The sequence below is a fragment of the Cetorhinus maximus genome, chromosome 9 (assembly GCF_964194155.1).
Source record: "Cetorhinus maximus chromosome 9, sCetMax3.hap1.1, whole genome shotgun sequence".
NCBI classification, from domain to species: Eukaryota; Metazoa; Chordata; class Chondrichthyes; order Lamniformes; family Cetorhinidae; genus Cetorhinus; species Cetorhinus maximus.
The window spans coordinates 112,699,848-112,721,520 of NC_135887.1; the positions used below are offsets into that span (position 1 = coordinate 112,699,848).

The window sequence follows — 21,673 nt, forward strand, 5'->3', positions numbered from 1 at the left end:
CTGCCTTGAACCTAAATGGCCCCAAAAATCCTCATAATACTCACTGACTCTTACTAACTTGCTGCTTCCCACTTGCCGCTTCCCTTCCCCAACCCTCCTACTCACCACCTTTCTTAATCTCCCGCACGCTGCTTCCCACCATCCACCCCTCTCCCGCTCCCATGCTCCACCTCACTGCCCCTCTCCCAGCGAGGGCTTGGGAGAGGGGTGGCGAACAAAAACTAGGGAGTGGGACAGCGAACACGGTTTCAGGAGTGGGAAGCGGTGAGCGGGAGAGTTGGGGGAAGGAAGCGGTGAGAAGGGAGGGTTGGGAGAGGGAATGGGTGAGCGGTAGGGTTGGAATGGGAAGTGGCGAGTGGGAGGGTTGGGAGAGGGGAGCAGCAAGTGAGGTGGTGATTTTAAAAGAAAAACTGAGCAAATGCAGTAACTGTGCTAATATGAAAATGGAGGAAGGGTTATTTGGGGAACTTCCCTAATTTAAAAACTGCTATCAGGACACACTTTAAATGGGGCAATACCTGTAATATTTCAGTGAGCAAGTGTCAATCTATGAAACAGGACCCCAAGGGGGATGGTGGAAATGGAGAGTATTGATTCGTTCCAATTAAAGATTTCTCTCAGACAATAGCATTTTGGGACCCAGTCTGAGTAATTTGAGACATAACGTGTGTTGAGAGGAACAGGTGATTTCGGACCAGTAGTTCTGAAAGCTCTCTACTAATGGGGGTTTTCCTCACCACATGTCTGGCTCTGCTGTAGACTCATTGATAAAAGATTAATCACTCTGATTAGTTAACAACTCCATTGTCGTGGAACATGGGACTACCAGGTTGGTGGAAGGAGTTCTGATGACAGGTCATTGACCTGAAACGTTAACTCTGTTTCTCTCTCCACAGATGCTGCCAGACCTGCTGAGTTTTTCCAGCATTTTTTTGTTTTTATTTCAGTTTCCAGCATCCGCAGTATTTTGCTTTTGTAGGTAGAAGGTCAACTGGGATGGTCTTTTTTTTTTGTGTGCCTCAATTCTTATATTCCCTCGCAGTTTTATTGTTGTGTAAATTGGTTTTAATAATTTTTCAACAATTGTGGGTTATTGTGAGCTGGAGATCTTTCCTTATAGCCTAAATGGTTGAAGTTACATTCAATTTATGTTCTTTTGTTATCCTGCCTTGTCCTCTGCAATCAGCTGGTTTGCCAGTTAAGACGGATATAACTCCAGGACCCTCCCGATTGTGTTCGGGGGCAAGACGCTCATTCTTCTGTCGGATGAAATGCAACAGGCCTTCGGTCAAGTTAGAGGACAAGGACTTTGCATCAAACTGCTCCAAGAAGAAAGGTAACGTAACCTGTTTTGTTTAAGCTTCAATTTTCTTTCAGAAAATCAACATGCAGGTACAGCAAGGAATTAGAAGGTAAATTGGCCTTTACTGCAAGGGGGTTGAGTATAAGAGTAGGGAAGTCTTGCTGCAATTATATTGAGCTATGGTGAGACCACACATGGAGTACTGTGTGCAGCTTTGCTTTTCTTTACCTAAGAAGCAGAAAGGACATGCTTGCCTTAGAGGAGGTGTAACAAAAGCTAATTAGACTGATTCCTGGGATGAGCGGGCTGTCCTATGAGGAGAGATTGAGTAGACCTCGCCTATATTCTCTGGATCTTAGAAGAATGAGAGATGATCTCATTGAAATGCATATATTTCTTAGAGGACTTGAAAGGGTAGAGGCTGAGAGGTTTTTTTATTAACCTGGTTGTAGAGTCTAGAACTAGGGGACAAAGTCTCAGGATAAAGGGTCAGCCATTTTAGGACTGAGATGAGGAGAAATCTTTTCACTTGGAGGGTTATGGATCTTGGCAATTCTCGATTCTCATGGGGATTTTGGATGCTCTGTTGATGAGTATGTTCAAGATTGAAATCGATAGATATTTTGAAAGTGGGAACCTAGGGATGTTGTGATAGTGGAGGAAGGTGCAGTTGAGATAGGTCAACTGTGATCTTATTGAATGGCAGAGTAGGCTTGAGAGGCTGAATGGCCTATTGCTATTTATTTATTTTTTTCTTATTCATTCATGGCATGTGGACCTCACTGGCTAGGCCAGCATTTATTGCCCATCCCTCATTGCCCTTGAGAAGATGGTGATGAGCTGCCTTCTTGAACCACTGCAGTCCATGTGGTGTAGGTACACCCACAATGCTGTTAGGGAGGGAGTTCCAGGGTTTTGACCCAGCAACAATGAAGGAACGGCGATATATTTCCAAGTCAGGATGGTGTGTGTCTTGGAGGGAACTTCCACGTAGAGGTGTTCCCATGTGTTTGCTGCCCTTGTCCTTCTAGATAGTAGTATTTGTGAGCTTGGGAGGTACTATCTAAGGAACATTGGTGAGTTCCTGCATAGGAATGTAAGAAATGGGAACAGGAGTAGACCATTCGGCCCCTTGAGCCTGCTCTGCTATTCAATAAGATCATGGCTGATCTGCTTGTGTTTCAAATTCCACATTCCCATCTACCACTGATAACCTTAGATTCTTGTTTGGTAAGGGAATCAATCTATCTCCACCTTTAAAATATTCAATGACCCCGCCTCCACCGCCTTCTGAGGCAGAGTGTTCCAAAGTCGCACAACCCTCAGAGAAAAAACTTCTCCTCATCTCTGTCCTAAAAGGGCAACCCCTTGCATCTTGTAGATGGTACACACTGCTGCCACTGTGCATCGGTGGTGGAGGGAGTGAATGTTTGTGGATGGGGTACCAATCAAGCGGGCTGCTTTGTCCTGGATGGCGTCAAGCTTCTTGTGTTATTGGAGCTGCACTCATCCAGGCAAGTGGAGAGTGTTCATGCTCCTAACTTGTGCCTTGTAGATGGTGGACAGGCTTTGGGGAGTCAGGAGGTGATTATGCTATGTTCTTCTCTTGAAAGGACCCCCTTAATACCTTGCATTTATATAGTGCCTTTAACATAGTAAAACACCTCAAGGTGCTTCATAAGAGCAATTATTAAACAAAAATTTGACTGAGTCACCTACAGAGACATAAGGACAGATGACCAAATGCTTGGTTAAATAGATAGGTTTTCAAGAGCATCAAAGGGAAGAGAGGGCTAGGGAGGCAGGACATTTAGGGAGGGAGTTCCAGAGCTTGGGGTCTAGACAGTTGAAGGTACAGCCCCCAAACTTAAAGGGATTAAAATCAGGGATGCACAAGAAGCCAGAACTAGAGATGCTCAGATAACTCGTGACAGTTGTAAGGCTAGAAGAGGTTACAGATTTGGGGAGGGGTGAGGTTATAGGGAGATTTGAAAACAAGGCTGGGACATGGGCAGGAGAGTTTTGGGTGACCTCAAATTTAAGGAGGGTGTGAGGTGGGACACCGACCAGAAGTTTGGAGTTGACAAAGGCATGGATGAGGGTTTCAGCAGCAGATGAGCTAAGGCAGGGGTGGAAGTAGGCGGTCTTAGTGATGGAGCAAGTCTGGGGAATTTTATCTCAGATTGGTTGCATAGGAACTGGGTTCCCACTGGTACCTCATTCAAGACTTATTGTAGACCAAGAAATTGTTCTTCCATTGGGGTGCTGTCACAACTCACCCTGCCCTCATCCAGTATCTGCAAACACACACACACACAAACTAGTTGTATTGTCTTCATTGCTGTTCCAGGAAGATCGGAAGGCAAAATACTGCGGATGCTGGAAATCTGAAACAAAAACAAAAAGTGCTGGAAAAACTCAGCAGGTCTGACAGCATCTGTGGAGAGGAAGACAGAGTTAACGTTTCGAGTCTGTATGACTCTTCTGTGGGAGGGAGAGGAAGGTGTGAAGGCAGAGGCGATGGGAGATGGGTCAGACACGGTTGAGGGCTTTCCTAATAACCCATAGCAATTTGATACAACTGAGTATTCTGCTGGGCCACATCAGAGACAACCACGTTGCTGAGTCTGGAATCACATATCAGTCCAGACCAGGTAAGGATGGCAGGTTTCCTTCCTGAAAGGACCTTGGTGAACCAGTTGAGTTTTTAAGCAACAATCCGACAGTGTCGTGGTCACTCTCACTGATGCCAGCTTTTAAGTTCCAGTTTTGTCAAAACTGAATTCAAATTCTAAAAGTGCCACAATTAGGACTTGAGGTTGATTATTAGTCCAGGCCTCTGGATTGCAAGCCCAGCAGCATAACCACTGTGCTACTGTACTCTTTTGTAAAATTTACTTTCTTCAAGTTATAGTGTTGAGGGTGTGGAAAACAGAATATTCTTGCATTCAGATCCCTCTATGGTTTCATCCCACCTTATCTCCATAACATCCCTCAGCTCTATGACCCTCTGAGATCTCTGCACTCCTCCAATTCTGGCCTCTTGCTCATTCCCTATTTTCGTTGCCCCACTGTTGGCAGCCATACCTTCCGCTACCTAGTCCCTTAGCTCTGGAATTTCCTCCCTAAAACTCTTTGCCTCTCTCTCCCTTTAGACGCACCTGAAAGCCTACCTCTTTGACAAAGCCTTTGGTCATCTGTCCTAATATCTCCTCATGTAGCCCAATGTCAAATATTGTTTTTATTTACGGACCTGTGAGGAGCTTTGGGACTTTTTAACGACAATTTAAGAGGTGCTATATAATTGCAAGTTATTGTTGAATGTTTGCACACTATCCACGCACCATCTCAAACTGTAACAAAAGCAGGCTTCACATTGAAACTTCCACCCTATTTATGTCTTGCAGCTGATCGCAAGAGTTTCTGCACCATTCACAGCAGTGGCTACCTGAAGAGCTGGCCACCCACCAAGATGGGATTGGATGAAGACAACGAGCCTGACAATGAAGGCTGCAACTTAAGCTGCCTCGTCGCCATTGGGCGATTGCACCCTCATATTGTCCCGCAGCCAATCAGTGGAGAGATCAGAGTAAAATCAACGGAGTACGTTTCCCGACATGCGATAGATGGGAAATTTGTGTTCGTGGACCAAAGGTGTGAAATATGTTAAAACCCAACATCCTGAATTAGGAGGGGTTTGGATGGAGTAGATTAGGAGAAACTGTATGGGGTGATCAATTAAACAACTGGAATAAAAAAAACTAGTCTCAGTAATGGTGACCATAAAACTTTTGGATTGTGATTAAAACCCATCTAGTTCACTAATATCTGGTAAGGAAGGAAGTCTGTCGGCCTTACCCGGCCTGGCCTACGTGTGACTCCAGATCCTCAGCAATGTGGTTGACTCCTAACTTCCCCCTGCAATGGCCTAGCCAGCCACTCAGTTGTATTGCGAAGGTTATGAATGGGCAATAAATGCTGACCTTGCCAGTGATGCCCCACATCCTGTTGTTAAGTTTCAAAAGAACCTGCTTCCACTGGCAGGACATTCAGTAACCAGACGACACCCGATTTCAGATAATAGGCAAAAGAGTTAGAGGGGGAGATGAGAATACTTTTTACATAGCGTGTTGTTGCGATTTGGAATGTGCTGACTGAAAGGGCGGTGGAAGCAGATTCAATAGTAACTTTCAAAAGCAAACTGGGTATATACCTGAAAAGGAGAAATTTGCAGGGCTGTGGGGAAAGAGCCCCGGGAGTGGGACTAACTGGATAATTCTTTCAGTAAGGCAGCAGGGGTGTGATGAGTTAAATGGGTTACTTCTGTGCTGTAAGGTTCAAGGAATGTTTTGCCTTTGTACTGGTGGGGATACATTTCTGTCAGCGTGACTGATCGTGCACCATTCTTCTGTTTCCAGGGCAACGGTGATTCTGGGATATTTGCCACAGGAGCTCCTTGGGACCTCGTGTTATGAATACTTCCATCAAGATGATATAGTACATCTTGCAGAATGTCACCGACAAGGCAAGAACAACCTGCTCTTTGTCTGGCTTTTAATGAAGTTGCACACTGTACTGGAATGAAGGACAGACTATGTCCAACCACGCTGCCTTGGGGTCGCTTACGTACACTTGACAGGACAAATGGTGGGGTGGGGGGGGGGGGCCTCAGTTTAACATTTCGTCCAAAAGACAGCACCTCCAACAGTGCAGCATTCCCTCAGTGCCGCAATGGGAGCGCCAGCCTAAACTTTTGCCCTCAAGTCTCTAGAGTGGGATTTGAACCCACAACCTTCTGACTCCGACAAGAGTGATACCAACTGAGCCGCAGTTGACATGTGGCTGTTTCTCATTATTCAAGGAGTCTGGGAAGTTCTGTTGATAACGGCAGTAAATAAACACCGTTGAAAATGAATGGATGTGCTCCTCTGTTTAATGAACTGGCGCAGGGAGGTCGGTACAGATGTATAAAACGCTTGTCTGCTGACGAGTGGGGAACGATTAATAGCTTTGAGAGTCTAGTTTTCAGCCTTCGGATGTGTTAAAAATTGGAGAAAGTATTTAGCCTTCACCTCATCAATCTGTTTGTGCCTTGCCTGTTTACAGTATTACAGAGTAGGGACAAGATCACCACCAGCTGCTACAAGTTCAGAATAAAGGATGGCTCCTTCATCTCACTACGTAGTTACTGGTTCAGTTTCCTCAATCCGTGGACCAAGGAAGTTGAATATCTAGTTTCAACAAACACAGTTGTTTTGTAAGTTGCTTTTTGTGGTTGTTTTTTTATTGGCGGAGGGATGGAGGGGAGGTTGGGTGAATGGTGGGAGGCTGGAGCAATACCCCCTGAATCTTTTACAGATCGGGTGGTAAATGAGCAGGAGGAAAGGCAGATCTCATCCTCATCTTTCAACAGTAATGTTCCAACTCTCTCCTGGCCAGCCTTCCATCATCCACACCCCGCAAACATAAGTTCTCCCACAGCTGCCCAAATCCTAACTCAAACCAAGTCCCAGAGCACTATGGTGTCATTCACCATAGCCTGCTCACCTCCCCACCACCTGCCTCCATCATACTTGGTGACTCACATTGGCTTAAAGTCTACTTTCATTTTACAATTCTCATCTTTGTTTTCAAATCCCTCCATGGCCTTGGTCTCTCTAACCTCCTCCAATCCCACAACCCTCAGCTCTCTTGTGCTCCAATTCTGCTCGCTTGCACATCCAAGATTTCAATCACTCCACCATTGGCGGCCATGCCTTCATCTGTTTTTGCCCGAAGCTCTGAAATACCCTCCCTAAACTTGTTCACCTCTCTAACTCTCCTTCCTTCTTGAAGATCCTCCTTAAAACATACCTCTTTGACCAAACATTGGTCATCTGCCTTAATATCTCGTGTGTCAAATTCTGTCTATTTATGCTCCCTTGGGATGGTTAACGACATTACCGGCACTATATAAATCCAAGTTATTGTGGTGACATAAATGTCACATATGAACCATTCGGTCTATCATGCCTGTGCTGCGTCTTTGAAAGAGCCATTGTGTTTACTCCCACATTCCCGCTTTTTCTTCGCAACCCGATAAGTTCATCACCCTCACGTACCTGCCTAACACACCGTTTAAAATTATTTATGGAATCAACTTCCACTGCCTTTTTCAGGCAAAGCATTTTCCAGATCCCGACAAATCTTTGGGGGGAAAAAAAATCTCCTCATCTTTCCTCTAGACTTTTTACTAGGTTTTAAATCTATGACCTCTGACCTCAGGTCATTGGCTCACTCACCCGGAAGAAATTATTTTTCTCTAAATCTTCTCTGTCAGAATACTCATCATCTTGAGAACCTCTATTCGGTCACCTCCTGCCCATCTCTGTTCTGAGGGGAACAGCCCAACTTTTTTGAAACTCTCCTCATAACTAGAGTCCCTCATTCTTGTTAACACCTTGGTGAATCACCACTAACCCCCTTCTAAGGCCTTCACATCTATCCTGAAGTGTGGTGCCCATAATTGTTCATTATATTCCAGCTGACGTTTAATCAGTGATTTGTAAAGTTCTAACATAGTTTATTTGCTTTTATGTCCAATGCCTCTATTTATAAATCCAAATAGCCCATATGCTGAGTGTAATCACTTTATGAAGTTGCCCTGTCACCTTTCAATGATGCTCTGTTCCAAGGAAAGTGACTGACTGTTGACTGCTGTCTTATAATTTCAGCGCCAGCTCTCTGGATAGGGGGGATACAGCCACTCTGCCTCTCTCAGGTTCCCCTCCGAACATGGATAATGTGTTACAGACTGGAGAAGGTATGCAGTGGTTTTGATTTTTTTAAAAATCGATGTGCGGAGATTTTGTTTTACATCCAGAAGGGATTTGCAGCTGATTCCTCTCTTCCCGCAGATGCTGCCCCACCTGCTGAGTGTGTCCAGCTGTTTTTAAGATGAGAGGAGGCTATTTAGCCCCTCGAGCCTGTTCCACCTTTCAGTGAAATCATGGCTGATCTACAACCTAACTCCATGTGCCTGCCATTGTCTCATATCCTTTAGTACCTGTGGCTAATGAAAAATGTATCAACTTCCGATTTAAAATTACAATTGATCTAGCATCAGAACCATTCTGATGGATGGTCCCAGACCTGAAACATTAACTCTGTTTCTCTGTCTACAGACCAGCTGAGTGTTTCTAGTATTTTGTTATTATTTCAGATTTCCAGCATTTGCAGTATTTTGCTTTTGTATTGTTCTTTGTTTCTGTATTTTTTAAAATTCATTCACGGGATGCGGGCTCCGGCATATATTGTCCATCCCTAGTTGCCTTGAGAAGGCGGTGGTGAGCTGCCTTCTTGAACGGCTGCAGGCCATGTGGTGTAAGTAAACCCACAGTGATGTTAGGAAGCGAGTTCCAGGATTTTGACCCAGCGACAGTGAAGGAACGGAGATATATTCCCAAGTCAGGATAGTGAGTGACTTGGAGGGGAACTTCCAGATGGTGGTGTTCCCATGTATCTGCTGCCCTTGTCCTTCTAGATGGTTGCGGGCCATTGGTTTGGAAGGTGCTGTCGCAGGAGCCTTGGTGAATTCCTGCAGTGCATCTTGTAGATGGTACACATTGCTGCTACTGTGCATTGGTGGTGGAGGGAGTGAATATTTGTGGATATGGTGCCAATCAAGCGGGCTGTTTTGTCCTGGATGATGTCAAGCTTCTTGAGCGTTGTGGGGGCTGCACTCATCCAGGCAAGTGGAGAGTATTCCATCACACTCCTAATCTGTGCCTTGTAGATGGTGGACAGGTTTTGGGGAGTCAGGAGGTGAGTTCCTTGTCATAGGATTCCTGACCTCTGACCTGCTCTTGTAGGCACTGTGTTTATATGGCTAGTCCAGTTCAGTTTCTGGTCAATGAAAACCCCCAGGATGTTCAGTGGAGGATTCAGTAATGGTAATGCCATTGAACATCAAGGGGCGATGGTTAGATTCTCTCTTGTTGGAGATGGTCACTGCCTGACACTTGTGTGGCGTGAATGTTACTTGCCACTTGTCAACCCAACCTTGGTATTGTCCAGGTCTTGCTGCATTTGGACATGGACTGCGTCAGCATCTGAGGAGTCGTGAATGGTGCTGAACATTGTGCAATCATCAGCGAACTGACCTTATGATGGAAGGAAGGTCATTGATGAAGCAGCTGTAGATGGTAGGGCCAAGGACACTACCTTGAGGAACTCCTGCAGTGGTGTCCTGGAGATGAGATGGTTGACATCCAACAACCACAACCATCTTCCTTTCTGCTAGGTATGACTCCAACCAGCAGAGAGTTTTCCCCCTGATTCCCATTGACTCCAGTTTTGCTGGGGCTCCTTGATGTCACACTTGGGTCAAACGTGGCCTTGATATCAAGGGCAGTCACTCTCACCTCGCCTTGGGAGTTCAGCTCTTTTGTCCATGTTTGAACCAAGGCTGTAATGAGGTCAGGAGCTGAGTGACCCTGGTGGAACCCAACTAGGCATCAGTGAGCAGGTTACTGCTAAGCAAGTGCCACTTGACAGCACTGTTGATGACCCCTTCCATTACTTTACTACTGATTATGGAGAGTAGACTGATGGTGCAGTAATTGGCCAGGTTGGATTTGTCTTGCTTTTTGTGTACAGGACATACCTGGGTAATTTTCCACATAGCTGGGTAGATGCCAGTGTTGTAGCTGTACTGGAACAGCTTGGCTCGGGGCGCGGAAAGTTCTGGAGCACAAGTCTTCAGTACTATTGTTGGAATGTTGCCAGGGCCCATAGTCTTTGCAGTATCCAGTGCCTTCAGCTGTTTCTTGATATCATGTATAGTGAATCGAATTGGCTGAAGACTGGCATCTGTGATGCTAGGGACCTCCAGAGGAGGCCGAGATGGATCATTCACTTGGCACTACTGGCTGAAGATTGTAGCAAATGCTTCAACCTTATCTTTTCCACTCATGTGCTGGGCTCCTCCATCATTGAGGATGGGGATATTTGTGGAGCCTCCTCCTGCAGTGAGTTGTTTAATTGTCCACCACCATTCACGACTGGATGTGGCAGGACTACAGAGCTTAGATCTGATCCATTGGTTGTGGAATCGATTAGCTCTGTCTATCACTTGCTGCTTATACTGTTTGACATGCAAGTAGTCCTGTGTTATAGCTTCAAAGGTTGACACCTCATTTTTAGGTATGCCTGGTGCTGCTCCTGGCATGTTCTCCTGCACTCTTCTTTGAACCAGGGTTGATCCCCTGGCTTGATGGTAATGGCAGAGTGGGGGGTATGCCGGGCCATGAGGTTACAGATTGTGTTTGAGTACAATTCTGCTGCTGCTGATAGCCCAGACTTGATCTGTTCGAAATCTATCCCATTTAGCAAGGTGGTCGTGCCTCACAACACAATGGAGGGTATCCTCAATGTGAAGCCAGGACTTCGTCTCCACAATGACTGTGTGGTGGTCGCTCCTATCAATACTGTCATGCACACATGCATCTGCGATGGGTAGGTTGGTGAGGATGAGATTGATTATGTTTTTTCCTCTTGTTGGTTCCCTCGCCACCTGCTGCAGAGCCAATCTAGCAGCTATGTTCTTTAGGACTTGGCCAGCTCAGTCAGTAGTGATGCTACTGAGCCACTCTTGATGTTGCAACTTGTACTCTGGGTGGGGTACTTCATTCTGTGCCCTTGCCACCCTCAGTGCTTTCTCCAAGTGGTGTTCAACATGGAGGAGCACTGATTCATCAGCTGAGGGAGGGCAGTATGTGATAATCAGCAGGAGATTTCCTTGCCCATGTTCGACCTGATGCCATGAGACTTCATGGGGTCCGGAGTCGGGAGGGCAACTCCCTCCCGACTGTATAACACCGTGCCGCCACCTCTGCTGGGTCCGTCCTGTCGGTGGGACAGGACATTCCCAGGGTTGGTGATGGTGGTGTCTGGGATATTACCTGTAAGATATGATTCTGTGAGGATGTGTATGTCAGGCTGTTGCTTGACTAGTCTGTGAGACAGCTCTCCCAATTTTGGCACTAGCCCCCAGATGTTAGTAAGGAGGGCTTTGCAGGATCGACAGGGCTGAGATTGCCGTTGTTGTTTCCGGTGCCTAGGATGTTGCCGGGTGGTCCATCCGGTTTTATTCCAGACTAGTTAGTCTGCTTTAATCACCTGGAACGTTTAGACAAGGGAAAGAAGCTGTTTTTGAAGCTATTTTACCTCAAGTATTTCATGGGATGAATGAAATTTGTCTGGAGCCATCCTTTGATTAAAGAATTTCAACACATAGAGAACATCAATTTGAGGGAAAATTTGGCTTTGTGTATGAACGTAATAGGAGCAGGAGTAGACCACAAGGCTCCTCAAGCCTGCTGTGCCATTCAGTACGATCATGGCTGATCTTCTGCCTCAACTCCATTTTCCTGCTTGCCCCCCCATATCCTTTGATTCCCTGAGAGACCAACAATCTTTCTGTCTCAGTCTTGAACATATTCACCATTGGATAATCCACAACGCTCTGGGGTAGAGAATTCCAACGATTCACAACCCTCTGAGTGAAAAAATGTTTCCTCATCTTAGTCCTAAATGATTGGCCCCTTACCCTGACACTATGATCCATGTTCTAGATTCTCCAGCCAAGGGAAACAATATCTCTGTGTTTACTCTGTCAAGCCCCTTCAGAATCTTGTATGTTGCAATGAGATCGCTTCTCATTCTTTCAAACTCCAGAGATTGTAGGCCCAATTTACTCAGCCTCTCATCATAGGACAGCCCCCTCATCCCAGAAACCAATCTAGTGAACTTTTGCTGCCTTCAATGTAAATATATCTATCCTTCAATTATGGAGCCCAAAACTGAGCACAGTTTTCTAGGGGTGATCTCACCAAAGCCCTAAACAATTGCAGCAAGACTTACTTATTTTTTACTTCACTCCTCTTGCACTTAAGGTTAACACGCCAATTGCTTTCCTAATTGCATGCTGTATCAACATGATAACTTTGTGTTCCTTGAAATTTAATAGTAGCTTACGGCATGGAAGGAGGTCATTTGGCCCATCATACCAGTACTGGCTCTTTGAATTTGCATGTTCAACTCCTGCCCCAATGCCTCAGTTGGTGAATGGAGCGAGTGAGTCAATCAGGGCAGGGAGGTTCCAGTGTTCACTCCTGGCCTGCGCTGAATAAATTTTGATAATTGTTCACCAGACCCCTGAAGTCTTCCGGAGTTGGCCTCAGTACCCTGGTGTGGGAAAGGCTTTTCTGCTCATTACTGCAAGTCCCTAACAGTTTGAAAATGATGATTTAGTGCTGTGAAAATCTGCCTAAGGTGTGGGCAATATGACAAGACTAGACCATCCCAACCTTCACTTGGCTGGCTTTTCATCTTCCATAAGATCGAGGCCATCCAGAACTCTGCTGCCCATGTCCTAACTTGCACCAAGTCCTATTCACCTATCACTCCTGAGCTCGTTGACCTACATTGGCTCCCGGTCCAGCAACACTTCGATTACTAGCCTAGTAATATAAGCACTATGATATTGTACCTCAAATGCTTTTGAATTCTTGGTTCTTCTCTCGCACTGTCTAGCCAGTTCAAAGCGTGCGCTCACCACTGTTCCTGGCATTCCTGGGGGGACCCGTGCCGGAGCCGGAAAAATTGGTCGGATGATTGCTGAGGAAGTTATGGAACTACAAAGGTAACTTGTTTATCATTGGCATACTCGTGGAGATTAAATAGCCTTATACAATTCACTGCTCTGTGCCTTGACTAAGTCTCTAGCTCATTGCTTCATTCATTAGAAAATTGTGAAAAATATTTGCAGATTTCAGAACCTTGACCACCTCCATATTAGGTCAGCATTACACCCATTTCATACAGCAATGCATAGCCATGACTTAGTGGGTAACACTCACCCCTGTGTCAGAAGGTTGTGGACTCAAGTCCCACTTCAGACACTTGTGTGCACAGAAACCAGGCTGATGCCCTCAGTGCATTACTAAGGGCGTGCTGCACTGTCAGACTCTTTGATATGAGACGTTAACCAAGGCCCCTTTTGCATACGTGAATGATCCCATGACAACATTTCAAAGAATAGCAGAGGAGTTCTCCCTATTGCCCTGGCCAACACTTATCCCTCAATCACTAAAAACTGATAAACTGGTCATTATCACAGTACAGTTTGTGGGAGCTTGCTGTGTGCAAATTGGTTGCCATATTTCCTAAATTACAACAGTGACTTCATTTCAAACTAAAATGATTTAATTGCTGTAAAGTGCTTCGGGACATCCCTGAGGTTGTGCAAGGTGCTATAGAAATAAATGTCCTTTCTTCTTTTATATCAGCAATGGCTAAGAGGAGATTGAATTGAGGTGTTCAAAATTATGAGTTTTTTTTTGATAGAGTGATAGAGATAACCAGAGGACACAAATTTAAGATAATTTGCAAAAGAACTAGAGGGAGGAGAGGAAGATATTTATTTACGCTGTGAGTTGTTGTGATCTGGAATGCGCTGCCTGCAAGGGCAGTGGAAGCAGATTCAGTCATAACTTTCAAAAGGGAATTGGATAAATACTTGAAAAATTTGCAGTGCAATGGGGTAAGCGCAGAGGAGCGGGGCTAATTGGATAGCTAATTTCAATGGGCTTACATAAGGATGATGGGCCAAATGGAGTCCTTTTGTGCTATCTGGCTCGATGATTCCATTCTATTTTTATTTTACCTTTTGGTGTATTCCTGTTCTTCTGTGTTTACCATAATGGTTAGTTTGCAACCTTGGTGCCTCATTTGACCCCAAGTTGAGCTTCCACCCTCATATTTGAGCCATCACCAAGATCGCAAATTTCTACCTCAGTAACGCTGCCCGACTTTGTCCCATTGTCTGCACGTGCTGCTGAAACCCTCATTTACAGCTTCGTTATCTCTAGACTTCACTATTCTAATGCACTCCTGGCTGGCCACCCACATTCTACCCTCAGTAAACTTGAGGTCATCCAAAACTCTGCTACTGTGTCTTAACTCGCACCAAGTCCCATTCCCCTATCACCATGTGCTCACTGGTGCACATTGGCTCCTGATTAAGCAACATCTTCACTTTAAAGTTCTCATCATGTTTTGAAATCCCTCCATGCCCTGACTGCTCTCTATCTCTGTTATCTCCTCAAGCCCCAAAACCCTCCGAGGTATCTGCACTCCACTGATTCTGGCCTCTCGTGCATCCCTGAGTTTAATCACTGCGCCATTGGTGGCCGTGCCTTCAGTTGCCAAGGCCCCAAGCTCTGGAATATCCTCCCTAAATCTCTCTGCCTCTGTATCTCCCTTTCCTTCTTTTGGTCACCTGACCAAGTGTCTGCTTATGTGGCTCAGTGTCATGTTTTGTTTTATAATATTCCTGAGGAGCACCTTGGGACATTTCATTACAGCAAAGGTGCTATATAAATATAAGTTGTTATTGTTGTAATGTGACTTTGTATTTGACAGGATTAGAGGATCCTCCCCTTCAAGCTGCAGTTCTAGTCCACTTAATATCACCAGTACGCCACCTCCTGACACATCATCTCCAGTGGGGAAGAAGGTAGGAAATTCTTCTGGTTCTTGAGCTGGTTCCATCAATGTCCCCAGTCCATTTTAGTCAATAATGGTGAACAAGTGATAATAGCCATTGCTATTTTTACTCTCTCCACAGGATGGCGGTGTTGCCTCTAAAAACAATAGCATGAATTGCTCCAGAGGTGACACTCAGCTACTTCCAATTCACAGCCAAAAGACATCCCATAACCTCCAGCTACCAGTGAGCTGGAGATTCAGTAGTAGTAGATTAGCACTTTTGCCTGTAGTGTACACTTCCTTTAAGTGCAGCACTTACTGAGGGAGTGCTGCACTGTCAGAGATGCTGTCTTTCAGATGAAATGCTAAACTGAGGTCCCGTCTGCCCTCTCGGGTGGACATAAAATATCCCATGACGCTGTTTCGAAGAAGGGCAGTGGAGTTATTCTTGCTGTCCTGACTAATATTTACTCCCGAATCAACATCACAAAAACAGGTGATCTGTTCATTATAAATTTGCTTCTCGTGGGATCTTGCTGTGTGCAGATTGGCTGCTGCATTCCTTACATTACAACAATTATTACACCTCAAAAGTACTTCATTGGCTGCAGAGCACTTTGGGACTTCCTTTGGTTGTGAAAGATGCAACATAAATGTAAGTCTTTTTTTATTGAAATGATACAGCACAGGAGGCCGTCTGGCCTATCATGCTTGTGCTGGTCTTTGAAAGAGTTATCAAATTAGCCCCACTCCCTCTGCTTTTTCCCCATAGTGCTGTAATTTTTTTCCCCTGTGTATTTTTCCAGCATCCCCTCAAACTCGCCATCCACGATGCATAGATGATTTGTTGCTTTATTTACAAAAATTGTGAAGTTGCCTCTCACAACTTAGATGTCATACTTTGAATGTCACACGCGAAAGTGATCATTATTATCATGTCCTTTACATATGGAATAAACCGTGAAGACACTGCGCCCATGTCAAACTTCCATTTCGTAAAGAAAATAAATAATTGCCGAATGCGATCTTGAACGCATATTAAATCAAGCGAATTAAATCAAGAATGGGTCAAAGACGATTTGGGTCACAGAAGACTGAAGGAAATTTTAATGCAGTGATTCTACAGCAGAGTTGCTCAATAATTTAGCCATTAGTCACATGTGGCTATTTGGGAGTGTGGATGTTGCTAATTGCATTTTTGATTAGCGAATTAAAAATTGAGTAATCGTCACCTTTCGTCATGTGAACTCAATTTGCCCATACGTGAACTTTAATAACTCCGTCCATTTGTTGGTTAAAATTGGGTAAGATGAAGAGTAGAGTGTGTGAGAGTTCGTTTGATCTTCTTGGCTGCTTTACTTCCTCAGTCACTAAACGGTGGGAGATGCTTGTCAAGTAAATATTCACAAATGTCAAGTACATTTACCCTAGACTGTGTGAAATTAGTTCATCTGTTTAAAACAGTGTTGCCAAAGCTTTGTGCATCATAATAGATGTGCGTCAATGTAGACCGACACCCTCCAGGGATCATATATCATCTTCTGGGAAAGAATACCGGACAGGACCCCAGGCAATTTAGGGGAGTGAGTGGTTCTCAAACTGGGGTCCTTTGAGATTTTGCGGGGTTGGAGAGGATTCTGTAAACTAAACCAGCCCTGACTCACATTTCATAAGAAACAGGAAAATGTTTCAATAATGATGGGGAGTTAAATGTTATTAACACTAATAATAACGCCTCTTCTTCACACACCCCCCCCCCCCCACCCCACACCACCCACTCACCTCAACCAACCTCAATATACACCACCTTTATGTGCATTGATTAGTTGGAATCATACTTTAGAATCGGCTGAGGTTTTAACCAATGGAAACAACACTGGAGTGCTATCTATCAATAATTAATTTTTAACTATTGAAATGTATAAAACATGCACACACGCACAGACACAAATCCTAAATACATGTTCCTCCAAAAATCCATTTTTCTGATTGGAGAGCCATCAGTCACCTACAAGTTTCATTGTCAAAGATCACACTCATGATAGACAGACTCTGCAGTGAGAAGCTGACACACCCATCTCACTGATATCTTTAAGCAAGTAGCGCTTTTTTAAAAGCGTTCTTAAAATGTCCGGCGAGGTGAGAGGCACTGCTGGACCTGGTTCTTGGGAATGAGGTTGACCAAGTGGATCAAATATCGTTAGGAGAACATTTATGGCACAGCGATCATTGTATCATAAGGTTTAAGTTGGCTATGGAAAAGGACAAAGAACAATCTAGAGGAAGAATAATTAACTGGGGGAAAGCAAACTTCAATGGGGTAGGGGTGGAGCTGAGCCGAATAAATTAGAATAAAAGGTTGGCAGGATAAACGGTAGTTGGTAAATGGGCTATCTTTTAAAGAAGAGAGAGTTCATGCACAGTCAAGATACATTCCTTCAAAGGGAAAGGTAGGGCAAACTAATCCAGAGCTCCCTAGACACCAGAAAGAGAGATTAAGATAAAGAAGGAAAAGTATGCTTATGTCAGATGCATAATACAATGGAGAACCAGACTGAATATAGAAGGTTCAGAGGAGAAGTGAAAACGCAAATAAGAGAAGCAAAGAGAGAGTATGAAAAGAGACTGGCAGCTAACATAAAAGTGAATCCCAAAGTCATCTTTATTGGCATATAAATAGTAAAAGGTGGTAACAGGAGGAGCAGGACTGAATAAGGACCAAAAAGGAGATTTAAGCACAGAGTATAGATGAGGTACTAAATGAATACTTTGCACCTCCTTTACCAAGGAAGAAGGTGCTCCCCAGGCCACAGTGAAAGAGGAAGTAATTCAGACACTAGAAAGGACACATAGGTTGGTGGAATGGGTGGACGAGTGCAGATGAAATTCAATGCAGAAAAGTGTGAAGTGTTTCATTTTAGCGGGAGGAACATGGAGAAACAATATAAAGTAAAAGGTACAACTCTAACGGGGTTGCAGGAGCAGAGAGACCTGGCTGTGTATGTGCATAAGTCATTGAAGGTGACAGGACAGGTGGAGAGAGCAGTTAATAAAGCATACATTGTCCAAGGCTTTATTAATAGGGGCATAGAGTACAAGAGCAAGGAGGTTATGATGAACTTGTATAAGACACTAATTTGGCCTCAGCTGGAGTATTGCGTGAAAGTTCTGGGTGCCGCACTTTAGGAAGGATGTGAATGCATTGCAGAGAGTGCAGAGAAGATTCACGAGAATGGTTCCAGGAATGAATAACTTCAGGTATGAAGATAGACTGGAGAAGTTGGGACTGTTTTCCTTGGAGAAAAGAGTGAGAGGAGATTTGGCCGAGATATTCAAAATCATGAGGAGTCTGGACAGAGTAGTTGGGCGAAATTGTTCCCACTCATGAAAGGATCAAGAACGAGAGGACAGATTTAAAGTAATTGGCGAAGAAGCAAAAGCAACATGAGAAAAAACTCGTTCACGCAGTGAGTGGCTAAGGTCTGGAATGCACTGCCTGAGAGTATGTTGGAGGCTAGGTCAATTGAAGCATTCAAAAGGGAATTAGACTATTATCTGAAAAGGAAGAATGTGCAGGTTACAGGGAGAATGGCACTAAGTGAATTGGAGAACTGATGCAGACATGATGGGCCAAATGGCCTCCTGCACTGTAACAATTCTGGGATTCTGTGAAAATATGCAGCACTTTCATGTCATGAGTATTTTATAGTGTTGTAACTTAAATGGCGATAGAGTGACCCATCGTTATTAATCGATCTGTTAAGGAATCCTTCCAGCAAACAAAAAAGTTTGAGAACCACTGAATTAGGGGGAAATAAATCTGGGAAACCAGCCAAGATCACTCCAGCCCTGATTAATGTCTTTTGTCGAAGGTGATGTCCATTTCAGCGAGATACAGATCCAGCTCCCTCATGAAGTAATTCAGCAACCTAGTCCAAACGCTAGGTGGCAGCCTGTACCAGAGACCTGCTATTCTCTGGGAAAAGAACCACCTTCTGACATTGAATCTAAAATCTGTCCTTAAACAAGCTGAAAATTGAATCGCACACTTTATACACATAAGCTGTCTTTGTTGTACATAGTGTAGTTAAAGGGTGAGTCAGTGCTAGTGGGGCTGTGTATACAGTTGTATCTGGTTTATTCTTTGAGTCTGGTGCTGATGTTGTTCTCTGTCTCTCTCTAGATTCTGAATGGTGGCACGTCAGACACGGCCAATGCAGGAGTATTGCCCGGGCAGGTGACAGACAGCACTGGTTATCCATACACTGATGGCAGCTCTCTACTTAGTAAGTGTTGCTGTCTTTGGTATCGATGGCAAATCATATCAGTTTCCCCAAGTTCACAACCTGTATCCTGCACTGAATACTTGATGAGTGGCAGTGTAAAATATGGTCAAATCATAGAAATTTCAGCACAGGAGAAGGCCCATTGTGCCTGTGTTGGTACTAGCTGTCTCTATAAAGCTCTGGTTAGGCTACAAATAGAATACAAATAAAATATTGCGTCCAGTTCTGGTCACCATGCTTTTTAAGAAGAATGTGAGGGTCCTTGAGAGGGTACAGAGGAGATTTACCAGAATGGCTCCAGGGATGAGGAATTTCTGCTATAAGATTAGGTTGGAGAAGCTCTTTTTTCTTTGAGCAAAGAAGGTTAAGGGGAGAACTGATAGAGGATGCAAGATTAAGACAGGTTGAGACAAGGTAGACAAAGAAAAACTTCTCATTAGCTGATGGACATGGAGTAGGGCACACAGATCTTAAGGTTTTGGGGAATAGATGCAGGGGGAAGGGTGGAAGACCCTTTTTTATGTAGTGAGTGTTAATGACCTGTAACTCGCTGCCTACAAAGGTGGCAGAGGCAGAGACGAAGAATGATTTCAGAAGGAAATTGAATAGGCACGTGAGCAAAATAAACTTGTAGGGTTACAGGTGTAGAGCGATGGAATGGAACTGACTGGATTACTCTACAGAGAGCCGGCATGGACTTGAAGGGCCTAATGGCCTCCTGTGCTCCAATGTATCTTTGATTCTAATGCACTTCTATTTCCTTGTCGCATCCCATCTTGTCGTTTTACATTCTCCCTTCCACAACATAGTTGAAACAAATATCAGATGTGTATTGAAGAGGAAACTAGATAAAAACGAGGGAAAAAGGAATAGATGGCTCTGCTGAAGGGATGAGATGAAGAGGGGCAGGACCCGTTGGGCCCAAAGACCTGTTTCTTTGCTGTCGGAGGGGCAGTACTGAGGGAGTGCTGCTCTGTCCTAAGTGCCATCTTTCAGATGAAACGTTGAACCAAACCTCTCTTTGCCCTCTCAGGCTACTGCTTTTTCTACATTCTAACAGTGACTCCACTTAAAGGTTCTTCGTTGGCTGTAAAGTTCTTTGGGATGTCCTGAGGCTGTGGAAGGTGCTAGGCACATCTTTTTTCTTTAGGGCCTCCATTGTCCTCCCTCCCACAATATTAGTCACTCAACACACCCACCCTTGCAACACCGGGCCTTCCCAGGCAATCAGAAAGCCACCGTTACACAATTGGACAATTCTTGACTGACAGTCAAACAGCTTTCTCAACCCCCACCCAAACTGCAATATTTTAAACCAATAAACAAGACTGCTCCAAGGATGAGAAATAAAATCCACCATCTTTTTTTCAGTGGCCTTATGATTTTTATCTCATGTTCTGTTTGCACCTGTGTTTCACAGATAAGTCGTTCATTCCCGGAGACTTCCAAGTAACCCTGAAAGTTTTTGAACCCTTGATTAGAACTGTGAGATGAGTCCTCTGACAAGGACTAAGCAAAATTGGAAGTAATGTGGGAGAGAGCAAGTGAAAAAACCAAGCTTGTGCCCGTGACCTTTTACTTTGCTCAGAGTAGGCTCAAGGGGCTAAATGGCCCACTGCTGTTCTCATTGTAGAACAGAGTCGAGGGGCTGAATAGCCTACCCCTGCTCCCACTAAAGAGCATTCTCTTATTTTCCAACTCCCATGTTCTGGTGATGGGCTGCACCCAAGACATTAATCTGTCTTTCTATGTATGCTGTCCAACCTGTTGTATACTTGCTGCATTTTCCTTTTTTATTCAGTACAGGATTACCTGCAAGTCAGATAATGTCACATGAAAAGTGCATATTTTAACTGTGGAATCTTAATGGTTTGCTTTACTAATGGCGCAGGAGCTTAGTTTTATAAGGGATGATTCATGGTTTGTGGAAATAATTACATATTCAGCCAAAGCCTGTGATTCAAGTTTTTGACGTAGTTAATACTGAATGGTCCATTTAATTTGAGGCACTCAACAGTAATCCAGCTGACTGCCTGTAATAAAGGCTGCAGAGTCTCAATATCCAGCTAACAGGAGCTATCTGACAGATTCTTGTCAGGGGATACTCACTCCTCAGGCTTTTCACACTTACTTACTTCTGCAATTATTGCATGTACTGGCCTGGATTTTGCGGTGGTAATGACAATAAAATTGTGAGCGTTCTCTGTTATTACTCCACTGAAACTAATGACGCACATGCGCAGAATAAGATGGAAATGCAGAAGTTGCTGCCAGTGAGTCTGTGCTCCTCCACAGGGTGCATTGTTGAGGCTCCCCCAGACTACAATCAATGGGAAATCTTATGAATTGACTAAATCTTCCACTCTTGCACTATTAGTCTTGCTTTGAAAACACTTGAAGGTTATACCTTGTCGAATGAGGTGATGGATTTTGAACGGCAAAGTAACTTCACAATTACTGCTAAACACCTTCACTGGCCCTGAAAAGCTAATTTTATATTAGTCAAATATCAACATTTTTTAAAAACATGTTTACCTCAATTTTCTCTTTATCT

At 44.3% G+C, this 21,673-nt stretch overlaps 1 protein-coding gene across 3 annotated transcripts in view; it reads left to right on the forward strand.

Annotated features, from left to right (window-relative positions):
* Window positions 1-21,673, forward strand: part of bmal1a (basic helix-loop-helix ARNT like 1a) — a 56,215-nt gene that overhangs the window by 31,042 nt on the left and 3,500 nt on the right. For all 3 annotated transcript variants that reach the window (XM_078549381.1, XM_078549382.1, XM_078549383.1), the window contains 8 exons: window positions 1,187-1,336; window positions 4,711-4,957; window positions 5,722-5,828; window positions 6,410-6,560; window positions 8,017-8,105; window positions 12,878-12,986; window positions 14,768-14,861; window positions 19,017-19,119. In XM_078549381.1, coding sequence (XP_078405507.1) covers window positions 1,187-1,336; window positions 4,711-4,957; window positions 5,722-5,828; window positions 6,410-6,560; window positions 8,017-8,105; window positions 12,878-12,986; window positions 14,768-14,861; window positions 19,017-19,119 — 1,050 coding nt within the window. The remainder of the gene's footprint in view (window positions 1-1,186; window positions 1,337-4,710; window positions 4,958-5,721; window positions 5,829-6,409; window positions 6,561-8,016; window positions 8,106-12,877; window positions 12,987-14,767; window positions 14,862-19,016; window positions 19,120-21,673) is intronic.